Source organism: Chelonoidis abingdonii, chromosome 18 (assembly GCF_003597395.2).
Source record: "Chelonoidis abingdonii isolate Lonesome George chromosome 18, CheloAbing_2.0, whole genome shotgun sequence".
Taxonomy (NCBI): domain Eukaryota; kingdom Metazoa; phylum Chordata; order Testudines; family Testudinidae; genus Chelonoidis; species Chelonoidis abingdonii.
In genome coordinates, this window is record NC_133786.1 from 12,277,521 (window position 1) to 12,295,660 (window position 18,140).

Genomic DNA, 18,140 nt, shown 5'->3' on the forward strand with positions numbered 1-18,140 from the left:
TTCACCACTAGCAAACATTCAGCAAGCAGAGCTTAGCTGAGAATTGCAACAGTGACTTTAGTTAACGACGCACAAGCCAGAAGAGCATCCTCGCTTCTCTCCTGTGGCTGTCCTGACTCAGCAGGGCTAAGAAGAGCAAAAACTCACTGGTGACAAGAAAGTAAGCAAAGCTTCAAAGCCTCACAGGGAGCAAAACCGTTCAGTAAGAAGGTTCCTTGTTTTCCATAGCTGCTTTGAAGACTATAAACTACACTGTAACCCCAGGCTCAGCAGGAAATGGTATTTTAATAAAACCCACAGACTTGCCATACGGGCATTGTACATCGATTTCCGTCTACGTCCCTTTTGTCTTGGCATTCGTTCAGAGTCTCCATGGGCCAGTCGCTCCCAGCACCAGTTTCCCCAAACAGCGTCTAGATCTGTTACAAATTAAATCCTTCATCTTCCACGCTCTGTCTCCCTTCGGGATGTCTGTTTTCTTTGCTCAGCCTCTATCCCCTCCACCCTCACCCTGCTTCACCTCTCTCAGTTAGAAGGAGAAAACAATCAGGTGTAAATAATATACCTGCAGTTGGCCTGCATCAGCTGACTGGGGCTCAGGCTGAGGGGCTGTAGAATTACAGTGTAGATGTTCAAGGTTGAGCTGGAGCCTGGGCTCTAGGACCCTCCCCATTCCTGGGATCTCAGAGCCTGGGCTCCAGCTTAAGCCTAAACATCTACAAGCAATTTTATAGCCCCACAACCTGAGCGAACTGATACAGTCCAGCCACGGAGTTTTCTTGCAGCATAGACATAACTCGCAGGGTCTTGGGGGATGACAAAGGTTAAGGATGGGATTTGGGGGCAGCTTTGTTGAAAATCCCAACCTAAATGTCCAGCATGTTTTGCAGTTGGCAGTGTTGTCTAGTGAGAAGAGTCAGGGCTGCTGGACTCTAATCCCAACTGTGCCACTCTGCCTCAGTTTATCCCTCTGTAAAATGGGAATAATTACCATCTCTCTCTTAGGAAGAGGAACAGTGGGTTCACCGCTTGTATCATGAAGCCATCCTGCCTAGGGTAATGGCAACATTTATTTCTAGTGGCCCCAGCAAAGCAGCCCTTTGGTATTCCTCAGACCCTGGGAGTTTGTGTGGGCACCTAACCAACAGCTATAGCCTGAAGGGCCTTGTGCTTGGAATGCCTACAGAGCTTGCCTCTGGTACGTCCGGTGTGCTATCAAACCTCCAGGGTATGTGGGCACTGCAGCACTTACGGTTACCTCCCGCAGTGGAGGCGGTGACAAATCACAAGACTTTGTTGAGGCACATGTGTAAAGAGTTCAGCGATTCTCAGCTGCAACATGCCATGGAAGCACAATGCTCTCTCGCCCTCTGTGAGCAGCAGAGAGAGATACCCCACTCCCTTCCCACGATTGAAGACTGCGTCTTGATAGGATTCTTACCTTGATTTCAGATGCGCCGGAACCTCCAACTTTGACCTCCTGGCCAGCTACCTGGATCCTCAGGGGTCGGAGCCAGTTAGGCCTGGATTCGGGCTTCTTTTTGCTGATGTCAACCTCCAGGAAGTGCGGTCTCTCTGAGCAGGTTTTGAGCAGGGTGTAGGAATGCTCTGCAGGGAACATGAACGCCACCCCGTCAAAGGACTGCAGCACCTGGTTCTGGCTCACCAAGCACAAGGTCTCTCGCTTGGGGTAACAGCCCCGGTAGCCGTTCTCTACCGCACACACCTCTCCTTCCCGACAGCTGGCATTCAAACAGGTGATCTCTGCATTGTCCTCGCACCGGCACTGCACCGTGCAGTCTGCGGCGGCCCAGAAAGACTCCCCTATGGCATAGTACCTGCCATCGACATCGCAGCCACACTTGTGGATGGGGACGCACTGGTCTGTGCTAAGGACATGACCTTCGTTGCATTCACAGCCCTCGGTGCAAGGGGAGTTGCAGGCCAGCGGGGCTGTTAGATCCGAACACGTGGCTGGGCAGCTGTTGGTGCAGACTGAGTAGTGGCTGAATTCTGGACACTGGACAGCTGTAGCTAGGCGAGGGAAGGTAGAAGAGCGACTGTTACAAGGCTACTCGTGTTATTCAGGGCTGAACTGTTTTGAACTATGGGCCAGATCCTCTTCTGCTGTAAATCAGCAGAGCTGCACTGAAGCGTATGGGCCATTTTACACCAAGTGAGGATCTGGCCCAAAATGTCTGCTGTCACTTAAACCTGATTTCAGAGAAAGTGCTCCTAATTCACACACCTGAGAGATTAGCATGGGGCCTTCTCAGCACCCATACTAACAATCCTTTTTCCGGTTCACACCCACAGCATTCCCCGTCCCATCGTAACGCACGGCATTGTGGAGTTCTCTCCCACAGTTCCCAACACAGCTCCTCATCTGTGCTCCCCCTCAAATTTTCTACTTGTGAAACTTGTGAGAATAAGAGATGAAGGGAGGGGAGAGGGAGGAATCAAGAAATCAAAGAGGGGAGAGAATGGAAAGAGATTAAGGAAAATCAGGCATAAAACCATGGGCTGAGAAGTAAAATCTCCCAGAAAATTTCATAGACCCAGACACCATTCAGGTGGTGGTAGTTAAATTCATTTAGATTCCCTCCTAACCCTGACTGTCATGGGATTTTACAAATTATTACTATTCTCTTATTACTCTTTGGATTATTATTAGGCAGTCATATGCCATAATGATAAGTGAGATAATGTGTCTGTCTGTCTACCTATCTATGTATGGCAATGATCAACAGACAGATAGTGAGTATGGGGATGATAAATAGAAAAAGAGACATACTATGTGGATTTCTCTCTCATTATTATCAACCCCTTATTGCTTTCTAATTTAGCCTAAGGGAGTATCGTTTGCAGTGTTGTAGCCGTGTTGGTCCCAGGATGTTAGAAAGACCAGGTGGGTGAGGTCATAACTTTACTGGACCAACTCTGGTAGGTGGAAGAGACAAGCTCTTGAGCTTTGAGGCTGAACAAGAGCTCTGTGTGGCTCCAAAGCTTGCCTCTTTCAGCAACGGAAGTTGGCCCCAAAAATGATATGACCTCACCCACCTTGTGTCTCTTATCATTCAGCATTCCGATGCCACAGTAATGAGCATGGCATGAATCCCTAGTAGAGAGATGCAATTAGATCGCCATTATCCCATTACTGCTCTGGTGTTGACACCGCTACGTATGCTGGCTGGCAGAGGTAATTTAGCCACTTGCTTCAACCAGTTACACTGGTGACGGACGATAGCCTGGAAAAAGGCAACCATTACACTTCTGCCATTCTGAACTGGGACCCAGGTGTCACACTACGCACTGAGTGCATCAGATTTAGCATCCTGTCTCCTGGAAGTAGCTGATGGTTCAGAGGGAGGTAGGCGAACAGCCTCCATTACACCCGCTTTGTCTCTAAATCGCCCTCTTGCGCTGAGGCGATATCCCCCTCTCCCCCATTGCACTCAAGAGAGTCAGACAGCACCACACGCACAAGGAAAAGTCCTTTCCTGACACCTCGCAGATGGGGTCAGCTTACACCCTGCACTATGGGACGCGGGGCCCTAGTCTCCTCTCGCTCACGCCACAATAAATCAGGAGTAACCCTGCCGAAATCAGCTGAGTTCCCTCTGCACAAAAGTGGCGCAAGAGAGACAGCAGATGGAGAGATTTAGTTTTAGCATCTCAGCTGATGGCAATGGGCATTAAATAAGCCAGGCCTGTCTTGAGTCCAACCATAATACCTGGCACTCCAGCATTGAGTTCCAAAGGGTGCTCGAATTTCCTTCTATTTGTTCAACACTCTAACTGTTCTTTAGTTACTAGGCGTTCCCTTGTCCTTCTCGTGTTGCATTTCAGGACTGAAAGGTGGGACTGCTCGGCTTACATTGTAACTCTGGCTGCCTCAATCAAGTCCCTGCCGACTTGTCTCCTGGCTTCTCTCTTGCAGGGTTTTCACTTCAATGGGAGTCTGTTGTGGGCCCCCGAAACCACCTCCCACCTCCTCAGGGCAGCCTTACCACATCCTGTCTGGGTTCGCCAGTCTCCCACTGGAATCCCCAGGGCTTGGCACACCAAGGCGTAAGCCTGGATCGCCTGGCAGAGGCCGGTGCCGTTGTCCCGGATGCTGCACAGGTCATACACACAGCTGTGGACAAAGGCCGTGGGGTCCACAATGGCGCCACATTCCCACAAGGGGCCGCCGCTCTTATTGATGAAGCCGCAGTACTCGGGGGTGAAATACAGAGACTCCATGGCAGAGTCGCAGAAGCTGCAATTGTCTAAGCATCCTGGGGAGCATTTCCACTCTGGATGGTAAACTCGCCAGCTCTCCCCCAGGTCCAGCACCGACACCGCTGGCCTCCCGTCCGAGCGAAGGGTATCATCCTGAGGATCCTTGTTATAGTTCCCGCACAGCCCACAGGTGGCATTGATGTAGGTGCCCGGGACAGAGATGGAGGCATAGTGTTGCCCGTCATAGGTCACCAAGACGCCAAAATCAGTCTCCACCGCAGTTGACAAACCACTCTGGTAGATTTTTATCGCCCCCAGTTCCAAGGAGAGGGGTAAGGACATCACCAAATCGTCTACCTGCAGGAGCAAAGCAAGAGAGTAACATCATGCAACACGGCAGGGTTTCCACACTATTGGGAACCCAGGGGGTGGTTCTGACCAGGGCCACCCAAAGGATTCAGGGGTCCTGAGGCAAAGCGGAGGAGCTGCAGCACTTGTACTCACCTGGCAGTGGTCCAGGTCTTCGGCGGCATTTCGGCAGCAGGGGGCCCTTCAGTCACTCTGCGTCTTCGACAGCACTGAAGGGTCCCCACTGCCAAAATGCCACCGAAAACCCATACCGCCACTGGGCCAGGGCTTGTGGGGCCCCTGTAGGTCCCAAGACCTGGGGCAAATTGCCCCCTACTCTGGGCAGCCCTGGTTCTGACCCCTTGCAATGTTGGAAACGGGCCCCTTGCATTGTTGGAATCTGAGCAAGATGGTGAATTGGGAACGAGTGATTGCAATCCAGCCCCAACAACATTTGGAGAAGGGGTTGGATTTTAAGGGCCAGGTTGGGGCCTTTCCAGTTTTTAGCACTACCTACACTAACACTTCCCTTCTCTCCCCCGCCCCACCTCCCCGAGTTGTCCTATAAGGCCTGGATTCCAGACAAAGACACTGGTCCAGATCCTGAGCTGGTGCAAATCATCATAGACCCATTGACTTCAACAGAGCTACCCCGCTTTGCACCAGCCGAGGATCTGACCCAAGGACTTTTCCTTCTTTGCTGGGGCTCTTACCTTAACTTTCCCAAAGCTCCCTTTGGGGATAACAATCTTGTGAGAATAAACCTCCACCGAGATATCCTTCAACCAAGAGACGGAGGAGCCACCTCGGTTCTCATTCTTGGCTTCCACGCTGAAGAAGGGCAGGTTAGATTCTGGCCAGCACTGCCGGGTGAGGAGGTAGGCACAGGAACCCTGGAAGTGAAAGAGGAAGCCATCGAAGGTGTGGTAGTGTGGGTCTCCAAACACCACGCAGGTGCTGCTCTCCACTGGCACGCATTGGTAGAACTTGTCCTTCGGCTCACACACTTCATAGGGGCCGCAAGCCATCTCCTGGCAGAAGATCTCATTGTTAAAGTCCAGGCAACGACACTTGGTGGAGCAGTTGGTGTTGTCCCAGAATATCTCGCCTGGATGGAGAAACTGCCCTAAAAGAACCCCACATTGCGTTACTTGTTGGAACACAGGACCCATGACATGACTTAGGAGAACAATCAAGAGTTCCAAGTCATTTGTTCTCTCTGATCTGGGTCCAACACTGGGAAAGTTAACTGGCCTTGAAAGCAGGACCACCAGCTCGGTACATTTCTAACAGGGCATCCCATGTGATGTTACTTGCCATATCACACCACTCTCTAGCATTATAACACATCACAGTCCACTTCAGCAAAGCATTGGAAACACATGCTTAACTTTAAGCAGGTGAGAAGTCCCATCGAAGTCAATGGCGCTACTCATATGCTTAACATTAAGCATGTGCTTCGGTGAATCAGGACCTCTGTTACTGGTGGGCAAAATCAGGTAGATTTTCTAGTTTTGAGAACTGCTCAAACTATTTTGGGGATTGGGGAGTGTACAGAACTAATTTGGGTTCATGAACCTTTTCTCCCTGGAATTTGAAGTCATTTGTGCTTAATATATTGCAATACATTAAGTCAACCTATTTTGGTTACCCTTTATATAGTGACTGTGAATCCACTGTAATTATTCTGTAATTACACTGTAATTAATCCTTTTGATAGCTGTAGTTACTAATTTCACACAATTGGAAGGTGGCTGAGCAATTATGGAACAAACACAACATCGTCAATGTACCTGAATTCTAAAAAAAATATATATATATATATATACACACACACACACACACACACACACACACACACTAACTATAAAACCAAAGGCATATTAATACCTAATTCCATAACATAGTTGGCCTTGGGTTATATGAATTAGCAATTATTTATGATCAAACAGCGTGACAGCACGGTAACTACACCGTATTGTGAAGTCTATTGCATGTTTTTCTAGCTGAATGGAGACTTGAAAGGAGAGATGAAGATTTAAGAATTTAGACTGGCAAAAGCAAGTGTCTTTTTTTTTTCCCCCTTTAGAGTCTCTCTCTCCTCCATCTGCTTCCTCTTCACATCCTCTCTGTTTGTTTTTCACTCTGCCCACCCTCTGCTCATCTCTCCCCTGGATTTTCATCTCTCTCACACTCTCTGTTCTTTTTCTTTTTTCTTTCCACAGAAAAAAATCTCTCAAACATAATGAGACCTCAATTATGTTTGCTTTGGAGCCAACCTTCCAAGCCCACGACATCCGAGTGGGTTCCAAATTAGGCAAAACAAACCTATTTAGACCCACTTCTGATCACTGAAAATCTGAGATTCTTCCCTTACAAATGGCATTGAGCTATCAGCTGAGATTTCCATATTCATCTAAGGGAGTTAGATGCACTGCTTTCATTAACCTGAAGACGGAACTGTGTGTCTGAGTCCCTTTCAAAATTTCAGCCTTCATTCTGAGCATTGGTGGGTCAAGTTTAGAACATAAGAACGGCCATACTGCATCAGACCAAAGGTCCATCTAGCCCAGGATCCTGTCTTCCGACAGTGGCCAATGCCAGGTGCCCCAGAGGGAATGAACAGAACAGGTAATCATCAACTGATACATCCCCTGTCACCCATTCCCAGCTTCTGGCAAACAGAGGCTAGGGACACCATCTCTGCTGTGCATCAGACCTTGAACTTTTTTAGGGGCTACACAGGCCCTTTGGACTAGCAGAGCTATATCAGCACTAGTCGAGGGCTGCATATAAACAAACTGCAGATGTCAGACCAGTATACATTTTCAATCCTTGACATTTCAGGCTTTCAGCAGTGAGTGAAAATTCTCTCTTGTTAGAAAGATTTCAGGAGCGAAGGAGACACTCGAGACAATTTTATTTATAAAATGATAACACAATAATCTCCATGCCACCAAGTCCCCCTGGTAGCAGGGTGAGCGCTTCTATCACTTTATACCTATGCACAGTCAGTGGCATACTGACATACCCAGCAGGTTGTGCAGGGCCATTGAATTTATCCTATGCATAAAAGCAGCAATCCATAATTCAGAAGCAAGGGAAAGGAAGTCAGAGTATTATCTTTTTACACCAATGGCATTTCCATCAGGCCAGCCAGGAGAGTCTCTTTTGCTGTTGTTACCCTAGCTTATCTGCAGTTCCGAAAGTACAGGGATCTCAATCCTTACTGAGAATTTAAACCCCTAGTTTCACAGGTTTCTAACTTTCAGGTGGGGGAAATGTAGGCTTTTAATTACAGTCAGATACTAAAACCACAGGAGGACAGGAACAAGGCCAGCGTATATTATAGCTTCCCATTGACATTAATGAGTTACACAGCCATATGCGAGACAAAAGAACAGACTCACAGCTCTTTATGGGCCCATTCGCCCCTTTTAAAATGCTATGAACTTAGGCCTTCTCCATGCTAGCAAACTGTCCTAATTACAATCACCAGTGCCAAATGCAGCCACTAGTTTAGCTGCCGCAGTGCAAACCTCTAGTGGAGACAGGGAAAGCCGCTATTTGCACTAGCCCTGCTTGAAACCAGACTAAGCTGCCCCAGTGCAAACTGCAGTTTATAGTGGTTTACCCAATCTGCACCACTAAGGGTTTGCTACCCAGGAATGAAGTCTTGGCCTTCCTAGCAAAATTTCCACTGACCACAACAGGATCCGGATTTCATCCCTGGCATCAGGTGATCATCATTAGAAAATGTAGTGACTTGCACAGGGTCCTACAGTGACTCAGAACTAGAAGCGAAGTCTTCTGCCTCTCAGTCCCCCACTCTCACCACTAGGCCATTCTGCCTTCCAAAGAGACAGCCTCTATCCCAGAGTGTTTACAATCTGCCTTTACACACATTGCAAAGAATACAGGCAATATAATAGCAAAGCAACAGCAGCAGTATATTCTGTCAATTTTCAAACTGAATCATCTTGTGTTATATGGTAAACTTCAAAAACACCGAAGAAGCAATTTTTACCTCTCAGGCTGCAGCCATTGGCTGGGTCAATTTCTCTCCCATCTATTTTGAATACCCAGCGTCCAGGGACATTAACATTGGTTGTATCTTCAATATTAATTATCTCCGGGGTTCTGGAACCAGGAATGCTAAAATAATTGGTGCTGTTTCCACCGTTGAATCCTGCCTGGAACATAAGAAGAGCAAAATTCATCTGAAAACATGGAGACCATCCTTCCCTTAAGTCTGTTCTGTCTCATATTTCTTGCCATCGCTGATGTTAATAACCCTGATTTCTCTGTAAATTTTGCAGTTGATTATCTTGTGTTCACCTCCTCTCTCCACTGTGATCATATAAGATCCTGACGGCAGCTACAGCAACTCTGTACATAGAAAAGTCACACCAGGAAGCTAATTGGAACTGATTAAATTTTTTTTAACCTAAACATTTTTATTATTACCGTATTTTAGATACAAAAAAGGCTATTTGGCCCAAAGGAAATCTTTAGTTTGTGCTTCTTTTATTTGTCTGCTTGTTTTTGATAAACAAATTGAAATTTATTTTTTGTTTTGCTTTTTCAAAAACAAACATTTTCGGTAAAAATCCTGTTTTCAATTTTCAAAAACAAAACAGAACTTTCTTTTTCTTTTGGATTTTCAATGAAAAGCCAAACAATTTTTGGAAGGAAGGAAGGAGAGAAAAGGGAAAGGAAAAGGGAGTGCGAGTGGATGGATAGAGATGAATGGATGAGAGGTTTTCAGCCAGCTCTCAATTTCATATATTTCTAGCTATCTTTACAATGTTAGGTGTTTAACTTTTATCAAAAGGAGTAAAACACACAGTTTCCTTCTGCTGTTTATTTCATCTCTCTCCTATTCCCCCTTCAGTCTGGGAAGAAGAAAGAAAAGCAGCACCATGTGACCAGCCAGGTCTCCTCCGTTCACCAGCAAGTGCCCTGTGAACCAAATGGTCCGAATGAATCATCCAGCATGAATCTCGACTGTTTAAGCTAAATGACCTGGTCTAGCCACTAGAGGAGGACAAAAGCCATGCTGTGTTAAGGCGGGTCACATCTTCACTGGATCATATTTCTGTGTTGTCACTGTCAGAATAAGGACAGGTTGGAGGTTAGAGCATAAAGAAAGATGACAGTGAAGATGCACAGTAAGAGCCTTACCTGGGCCATCACTCCACCGAGTCCGGTTAAAGGATCTCCCCCACTCGCTGTTCCAGTGGTCCACATGATTTCTTCATAATTGAACATAGCAAATGTGGACACCCCATCTGAAATCAGGAGAGCTTGAAAGGTGTTCACCTGTTTAAAACAGAGACAGGCATATTCACAAAGTGATATCACCCCTGCCACAGCTTTTGCACCATTTTTCTGTGCTGCCTTCTTCTGCACCAATCCCATATGAAATGCAATAGGGAAGATTGATAATTAAACAGCAAAAGCTAAGCATAGTATAGGATGCCACCCAACAGCTCATTCAATCCCACTTAACTGCATCCACAGCTTTCCAGAGCATAATTCCATCTGGGACACCATGGGAGACATATTAAATCTGTGATCTATTTTAGCACCGATAGATGGCAGCATGAGAACAAGCACTGCGAAAGCAATCAGCTGGGCTTGGATTGCTACAACCTGTTATCTTAGCGTTATTCTATCTCAGCTTTATTCATCACAGTGTTATCTTACTGGGTTACTTTCCCCATTCAGATGCTATAATAATATTAACAATGGCTTCTATAACAGTCAACAGTGTATTGTACCCAAGGAAATCTTGCTTTCCCAAGCTGCAGGAATCCCAGACCAATCTGCAAAAATGTATTGACAACATTTACATTGTTTTTAAACGATTCTTCAATTTTTAAACGATAAATATTTCAGATAAATTAATTCAGCAACAAGCCAGCACCCCATGCTAGGAGGAGGTACTTTGTCATCTTCTAAAGAGGACATCAAATGAGCTCTTGACCATAGAATCCCAGAGCATTGTCCATAAAGCCCTATCCTACCTGGGTCCACATGAGCTAATCTTGCATCCCTGGGAATCCAGTTGCAAGATCTGCCCCTAAGAGTATACTGGCAAATTCCACCCATTTAAATTCCACCTGCATTTCCAGTTGGATATGATATCCTTCACTTCCTGTCCTAAAACATTCTACTTTGGTCACTCTATGCTGATTAACAGTCATGCTTCCCTCCCAAGAGGTGACTGCATTTCAGTGGTGGGTGACATTGATCACGTACGTTCCCTCACTTATTTTAAAGAGCTATTGTGTGTCTAATTAATCGAGGTCTGGAAAAGTGGTTTGAGATCTTTGCTTGAAAAGTGGCTAATGTAGTGCACTGTGTTATCACGTAATGTTAAAAAGTCCAGAAGACTGATGAAAACATACTGAGTCATCCGGAACCAGAGTCTCAGCAGATGTGAGCTGATAGAGCTCCACTGAAATCTAGGTAGCTATGCCAATTTACACTAGCAGACGATCTGGTTCACTGTAGAATGGGCCATGTCAAAGTGATATTGGTTTTGTATAGACCTCTGATGGTCAGTTCCTGCCATTTTTAATTTTTGTTTAAAGTGAATCCATTGTTCTGACCATCATTGTAAAAAGAAGCCAGAGGCCCAAATTCATTCTGTTTCATTATTAATTATTATTATTATTTATTTTCCAGCAGCCCCAGTAATAGAGCAGGACCCCACTGTCCTAGGCAGTGTACAAGGAGAGAACCCAAAGATGGTCTCTGCCTCAAAGAGTTTACAGTCTAATTATAAGACAATAGGCAACAGATGGCTACAGACAGACCCATGGAGGAGTACAAGGAAATAGAATTGGTCAGCACGATAGGCTGTGGTATCGGATCACCAATGGCCTAATCACTGTCATGCGCGTTGCAGGCATCACAACAACAGAGAGTTTGAAGAAGGATAAAGAGGTAGCTTTACAGATGTGAATGAGGAGCTCCTCCTAGCCAGGAGGGGCAGCAAGGGAGACTGCATGAAAATGTAACAAGTGGGTGATGGAGGCTGGCACCATTGGCCAATCAGCGGTGGGAGTCGACATTTCGATAGTGAATGAGATATGACAGGTAGGGTGGGGATATGCCTGGAACAGCGCTGAAGACAAGTACTTTGTGTTTGATGTGATGGAGAAGGTTGAGCTACTGTCCTTAATGGCATTAGATCAGGGATAAAGAATGCCCAATAAATCTGAAAACCTGCTCCAGAGTGGGAAAGAAATACTTTTCTAACTTAAACTGACGTTTTTATTGATTTTATATATATATATATATATATATACACACACACACACACACACACACACACACACACCGACAGTCAATTTTTTTAACCCAGCCAGTATATTTCCTGGTCTTTGCCAACTCAATTTCCAATACTGCAGGGTAGGAGACTTAAAAGGCATAAAATCTATAGCCTGCAGTGCCTGTAGGAACGAAGAACATGATGGGGGAAAAAATCTTCCTCTCAGGATGTGATTTTCCACTAACGGCAGCCAGCTCCATACAAGTGATAGTCACCCCAGTGAATCATGATCAGGCATGATCCAAAGCCCACTGAAGACAATGAAAAGATCCCATTGACACCGGAGGACACTAAATCAGGCCCTTAAGGTGTAGGTCTGCCTTAAAAGGGTTTACATCAAAATAGCACCTTTTTACCCAACCAGTTTACTCCCACTGGGTCCAATTGTGCCTGCAGGGAAGTAAATGTTAATGTTCCAGTTGATGTCAATGATTTGTGGGAGGTCATTGTCACGGTCTACTTGGCCTTGGTGAGGCCTCTGCTCAAGTACTGTGTCTTCTTGTGGGTGTCATCCTTTAAGACAGATGTCGACAAATTGGAGGGAATCCAGAGGAGAGCAACAAAAAACATCAAAGTTGTAGAAAACCTGACCTATGAGGAAAAGCAAAGGAAGCTGGGCCTGTTCAGTCTTGAGAAATGAAGACTGAAGGATGTGTGTGTGTGTGGACCTGATAACAGTCTTCAAATATCACAAGCTCTGCTTTGAAGAGGAATCAATTGTTCTCCATGTCCACTGGAAGTAGGACAAGACATAATCAGCATAATCTCCAGCAAGGGAGATTTAGGTTAGATAGCAGGAAAAATATTCTACCTATAAGGATAGTTAAGCACTGGATCAGGTTCCCTAGGGAGGTTGTGGAATCCCTGTCATTTTAACAACAGGTTAGATAAATACTTGTCAGGGGTGATCTAGATTAACTTGGTCCTGCAGGGGGGCTGAACTAGATGACCCTTCCAAGTCTGTTCAAGCTCTACATTTCTGTGATTCAGGCTTGGCTCCCTGGGAGAATTCAGAGCCAGATCTGCTGGCTTTAGAGACAAAAATGAAGCTCCGACCTTGACAGCTGATCAGGGAGGGTGAAGGGTGCACCTGCGTAGAGCTTTATTCATGTCAATGGGGCTCTGCGGGTTGCAGGAGTCTACCCCTGCAGAGCCAGCAGAGCTAAGAGAGCGTTTCATACATTCTACACAGATGAGGAAGACTGCTCCTGCAGCCTGTGACTCAAAAGATCTGGATCTAATTCCCAGCGGTGTCGCAGACTCCCTCTGCGACCTTCAGCAAATCACTGCAGAATTTCCCACTTATGCCAAGGGGGGGATTAACAATCCTTCCTTTCCCTCACCCCTTGTCTGTCTTGTCTATATAGATTATAAACTCTCATGCAGAGGCTGGCTCTTACTATGGGTATGTACAGTACCAAGCACATGGGGCCCTGATTTTGGCTGAGACCACCATGCACTGCCATGGTATTACTAAAATAATCTAAGTTCCAGTTAGTTAAACCTGTGCACACCCGCCAAAGATGAGGGCTCACAGGCATCACTGAGGTCCAATATGGGCAGCAGAACCCTTATTGTCGGAAATGATGTACTCAGACAGAAAGTTCCCGATTTGAATCTCAGAACTGAAGAGTTTGCAGCACTAACTGGCAGGAGAAACCTCTTGTCAACAAAGCATATTTGATCCACAGTTACAAGAACCATGGAATTCCAGATAAAGCTAGGTGAAAAACTGATTTTTTGATGCACTGGCAATCCTGAAAAATTCCCTCCAGCCGCCGCGCAGCCCACTCCCTCAAATTTTTATACCATTCAATCCGAAATCACGATTTTTCATGAATCAAAAAGTGGAAAAAAATCATTTTTGGCTTGAACAAAACAGTGCATTGAAAGAGAACAAAATGTTTTGTTTTGACTGCAATATTTAACAACCATTTTTTTAACAAAATGAAACAAAATTTCAGAACAAAACATTTTGAACCACAAAATAAAAATGTTTCATTTAGAAAATGCTGAAAGGAAACAAATCAACTGGTGGGCTGGGAATGGAAGACAGGTGTTGTCCAAAATAATTTAGCAAAATCAACACGAATTCTGAAAGCATGTCAGTGTCTCCAAAACTGCATTTTTGGCTGAACAAGTTTTCAGCTGAAAATTTTGGCCTGTCTCTAATCCCTGATGCCATTTTTACTGAGTCACTCTTCAAAGCAGGCATTATGGAGGTTTTGCACAGATTTTCTGAATTGGGTGAATTTCACCTTCAAAAGTTGCATATACTATTTTACATGTAAATCAAAAGAATTCTCTGATATTGTGCAGGAAGGATGCTATGTACCAAAATAAATTGCATTGTGTGCAATTTTCCCAGCAATACAGGGATCTCAGTACTGCTTCTGGTTCAAAACACATTGGAACTGTGTGCCAATGATTGGAAAAATGCATTAAATTTCAAACAACCCTAACAAATGGAAAGGAACAGGGCTCTTTGTCATAGCTGACTTCTTAAGAGATCAGACTCCTTTGTGTTTATGGAATTAAAGAGCAGCTAATCCAGCCAAATCATTGGCAGGGCTGTATGACCAATTATGATAAATCTTTTACTGCACTGATCGTCACTGTGATAATGCTGTCAATCATCTTATTGATTTCCTACATCTATTTGGGATTTCAAAGCAGCTGTTCAACTCATACTCCTGAAACATCCTGATTGCCCACTCAGATTAACATGGCATAGAAATAAATCCTGCCACAGCCACAATAAAAATCCATAAGGTTGTTTGTACCCCACAAAAGGTCCCCATTTTCTGTTTCCAGTCGCAGGTTTTTAAGAGAAGGGATTTCAGCCAAAGATTAATTTATTGCGGCTTCCTGGATATGAGAGTTTTAAGAAGCAGCTTCACTTCTGGAGCCCGTTAGGGAGAAGAGAACTTGCTTTGCCTAATTTTGAAGCCAATGTGGCCTTGGATGTTTGATTCTAGCTGAAAAATTATTGGGTTCACATTTAACTCAGAGTGGACGTGGGTGAGGGAGGAGCAAAAAGAAAGAGAGAGAGACACAAAATCAAGTGAGAGGAAAAATAAGATGGACAATGGAGCAGTGAGTGGGAGAAAAAGTAAGAATGAAAAGCTTAAGTTCCCCATCCTTCCTGCCCTCACAAGCCATCTGTTTCTTTCACACACACACACACACCCATTGTACTTTGTCTTTTACTTACCCTAGACTCCACTGTGCGAGGTGCTGTACAGTCATTGAATAAAGACAATCCCTAGTACCAAAGAATTTATAACCCTAAACCCTGATCCTGCAACACTCTCCATGCACAGACTTCTCCTCCCACTCAGAGCCCCACTGAAGTCAAAGGGGGCCCACCTACGCAGATCACATCTCAGAATCAGGATATAAGGCTGTACATTCTTTGTGGCAGGGCCTATATTAAATGCCTGTACAGCGCCTGGCACTACGGGGACACTACTGTAATAGAAACATCTGTAGCTTCATCTGACACAAACACTCACATTCAAGATGCTGTGCAGGGCTCTTGTTTGTGCCAGGGCAGCTGTTGGGAGTTGGTTCTATATAGAACACAGGCTGCCTGACTGTTATGTTCATGCCATACATGCACAAAGATCAAAACATATATATTGCACCTGGAAGGTTGCAGGGTAATGCTATTTTATTTCTTAGACTCCAGAACCCTAACACACAAGAACCCCAAACCAGAAAGAGACAAAGCAGGCTGCTCCCTTATACAGTGAACCACAATTCACGCCACCTTGCTCTAAGCTGTCTGACTGCTGACTGATTCCAATCACAGGCTTCCCTACAGAGGTCCCTAGCCTGCAAGCAAGTTCAGGAAACCACTTACAAATTAAAGTGTCAGCCAACAATTTCAATGCAGTTTTCAAATACCCCACACTTACCACTAGAAAAACTGGTCTTTAAACTGAATCATACTTTGGAAAAAATAAAGGACAGGGGATTAGAGGTTTGCAACCTCTGAGTTTCACACATCTTCAAAGGGAACAAATTTCTCCTTTCTCTATTTAAAGAGAAAGCCCTGAATCAGTGTTCAGTTAATAAATATTTGGCCCTTCTTTATAAAGTGTGCAGAATCCAACCTCTGAAGCACCTTCAGAAGCAGATAAGCCTGATCTCCATTTTACAGATGCGGAAACTGAGGTACAGAGAAGCTGAAAGGTCTTGATCAAGGCCACACAGCAAGGCATGGATAAGAAAATAGACTCCGTTCTCATATCTAATCAATATATAATAATAATAATTAGCCATTACTGTAATATGAATAAAGTCCTCAGACGAGACAGGAGCCCCACTGAGCTAGCTGCTGTACAAACACATGGTAAGACCATTCATCTTTCCTTTGACAAGTTCACAATATAACTAGACAAGACAGACTAAGGGTGGGAGAAAGGAAGGATGATTATCCTCATTTTACTGATGAGGCCCTGAAGACCAGAGAGATTAAGTGACTTACCCTAGGTCACCCAGGATGACAGTGGCAGAGCTGGGAATTGAACCCAGGTCTTCTGAGTCCTATCTCATCCATCCGCACTTTAACTTAAGCCATGTCTACAACAGGAGTGCTTTACCAGTGTAGGAATGCCTGTATACTACCCCAGCGTAGCATGCCTGGTGTGGACACAGGATTTTTTTTTTTTTTTTAAATCAGTGTAGCAAAACCACTCCTGCCAAGAGAAAGAAGCTATCCTGGTAAACGTTATACAGTGTAACTGCACCTCCATTAGGGGTTTCTGATGGCACTGCTCTGTTGGTCAGGATCACACCCCTTCAAACTGCAACCAACATCACTGTGCTGGAGTCTGTGGCGTGTAGGTCTGACCTCTGCCATTCCTGCTACAGAAAATAACACCCTTCTAAAATCATCACACAAGTCCAGAGACTGAAACATTTGCCCTTACAGGGGTCGTGCTGCTGCCTCCATAGAAGGTCACTTCCTCCCAGGTGACAACAAAGAGCCAGGTGGCTGAGAAAAAGGGCAGGTTCTTGAAGTACTTCCTGATGTCTTTGGAGACCTTCTTCAGCAGGGCAGGGTCCATGCTCTCCTTGTAGTAGATTTCTCCTCGGATTCCATTGTGGACGTCTGCCCAAAATGGAGCAATAAAGGCCCTGCCATCTGCAAGCGGGAAAGGCTCTGGGGTGAACTGGCTGACCAGCACATTGAAAGAAATCACGCCATTGTTGTTGACCTAGAAAAAGAGGAGAACGGTTTGATTTAAGCAAACCAAAGCCGTGGCTGCAAGCCGAGAACAGTCATCTTAAAATTTTATCTGTGCTGATGGCATTTTTGGTGAAGGCTGGTTTTTGCAATTATGGGATGTAAATAGGCCTATCCATCTAGGTACTTGTATGTCTCATGCTCCAGCGAGCAAGGCCTGCGCTATGAAAGATCTTAAGCTGGAGCTAGGAAGACAGAGATCAGGAACTGCAGAGGGTACAACCCTACATAGATCTAACTGTGAAGGTTACTCAGCTGCAACAGTTCTTTGAGATGAGCCTCTGCATATCCACACCATAGGAGACTTGTTTACCAGGGAGGTTTTGTGCCCAGCGTAACTGGCACCAGGTCACTGGGTGCGTTTAGGTTAATCAAGTCCTTAGCAAGCAGTTCTGCAGAGTCCTGACCCAAACGCTTCCAGGGAGCTCAATATCTGCCATATTAAGCACAAACCTGGCAGTGTCAAGCCTTCAGCACTACACGGGGGGGCATTGGTGTCTCACATGCTGGGCACCAGACAATGGCAGCAAGTGGTTTTACTACAAGTGGGAATAGCCAAAGGCCACTTGAAATAAAAACAGATTATTACCCCGAGCCTCCAGGAAATGACTGTGTTGTGCACACACTATGCATACATAACTACGCTGGGAGAGCATGGGTCTTTATCCCCCTTGGAATGGCTGGTGCACCAAGGTCCCACATTCAAATCCCATTGTTGGGCCAGACAGGGTTGGTTACCTGTGCACAAACAACTGGGCTCAGCCCAACGCCTGAATGGAAAAATCTCTGAATCTGAGATTGGGATCACATTTTGCTGTCTCGGTCCCACGTTGAACACTCTTTTGCTGCAGCGAGGTTAACCCTTTCTTAGCGTAGCCTGGCAGATATCGTTCTCTATGCCTGGCTTCCTGTGATGCCAATGGGAAGCAGCAGCACCAGCCCAGAGCTTTCTCAGGCACCCACCACAGGGTG

General features: G+C 45.4%; 1 protein-coding gene across 1 annotated transcript in view; it reads right to left on the reverse strand.

Annotated features, from left to right (window-relative positions):
* TECTA (tectorin alpha) overlaps positions 1-18,140 on the reverse strand; it is a 95,910-nt gene that overhangs the window by 34,750 nt on the left and 43,020 nt on the right. The window contains exons 11-16 of the mRNA XM_075073558.1: positions 16,852-17,139; positions 9,757-9,894; positions 8,600-8,765; positions 5,286-5,698; positions 4,011-4,581; positions 1,442-2,034 (exon numbers count right to left, since the gene is read on the reverse strand). Coding sequence (XP_074929659.1) covers positions 1,442-2,034; positions 4,011-4,581; positions 5,286-5,698; positions 8,600-8,765; positions 9,757-9,894; positions 16,852-17,139 — 2,169 coding nt within the window. The remainder of the gene's footprint in view (positions 1-1,441; positions 2,035-4,010; positions 4,582-5,285; positions 5,699-8,599; positions 8,766-9,756; positions 9,895-16,851; positions 17,140-18,140) is intronic.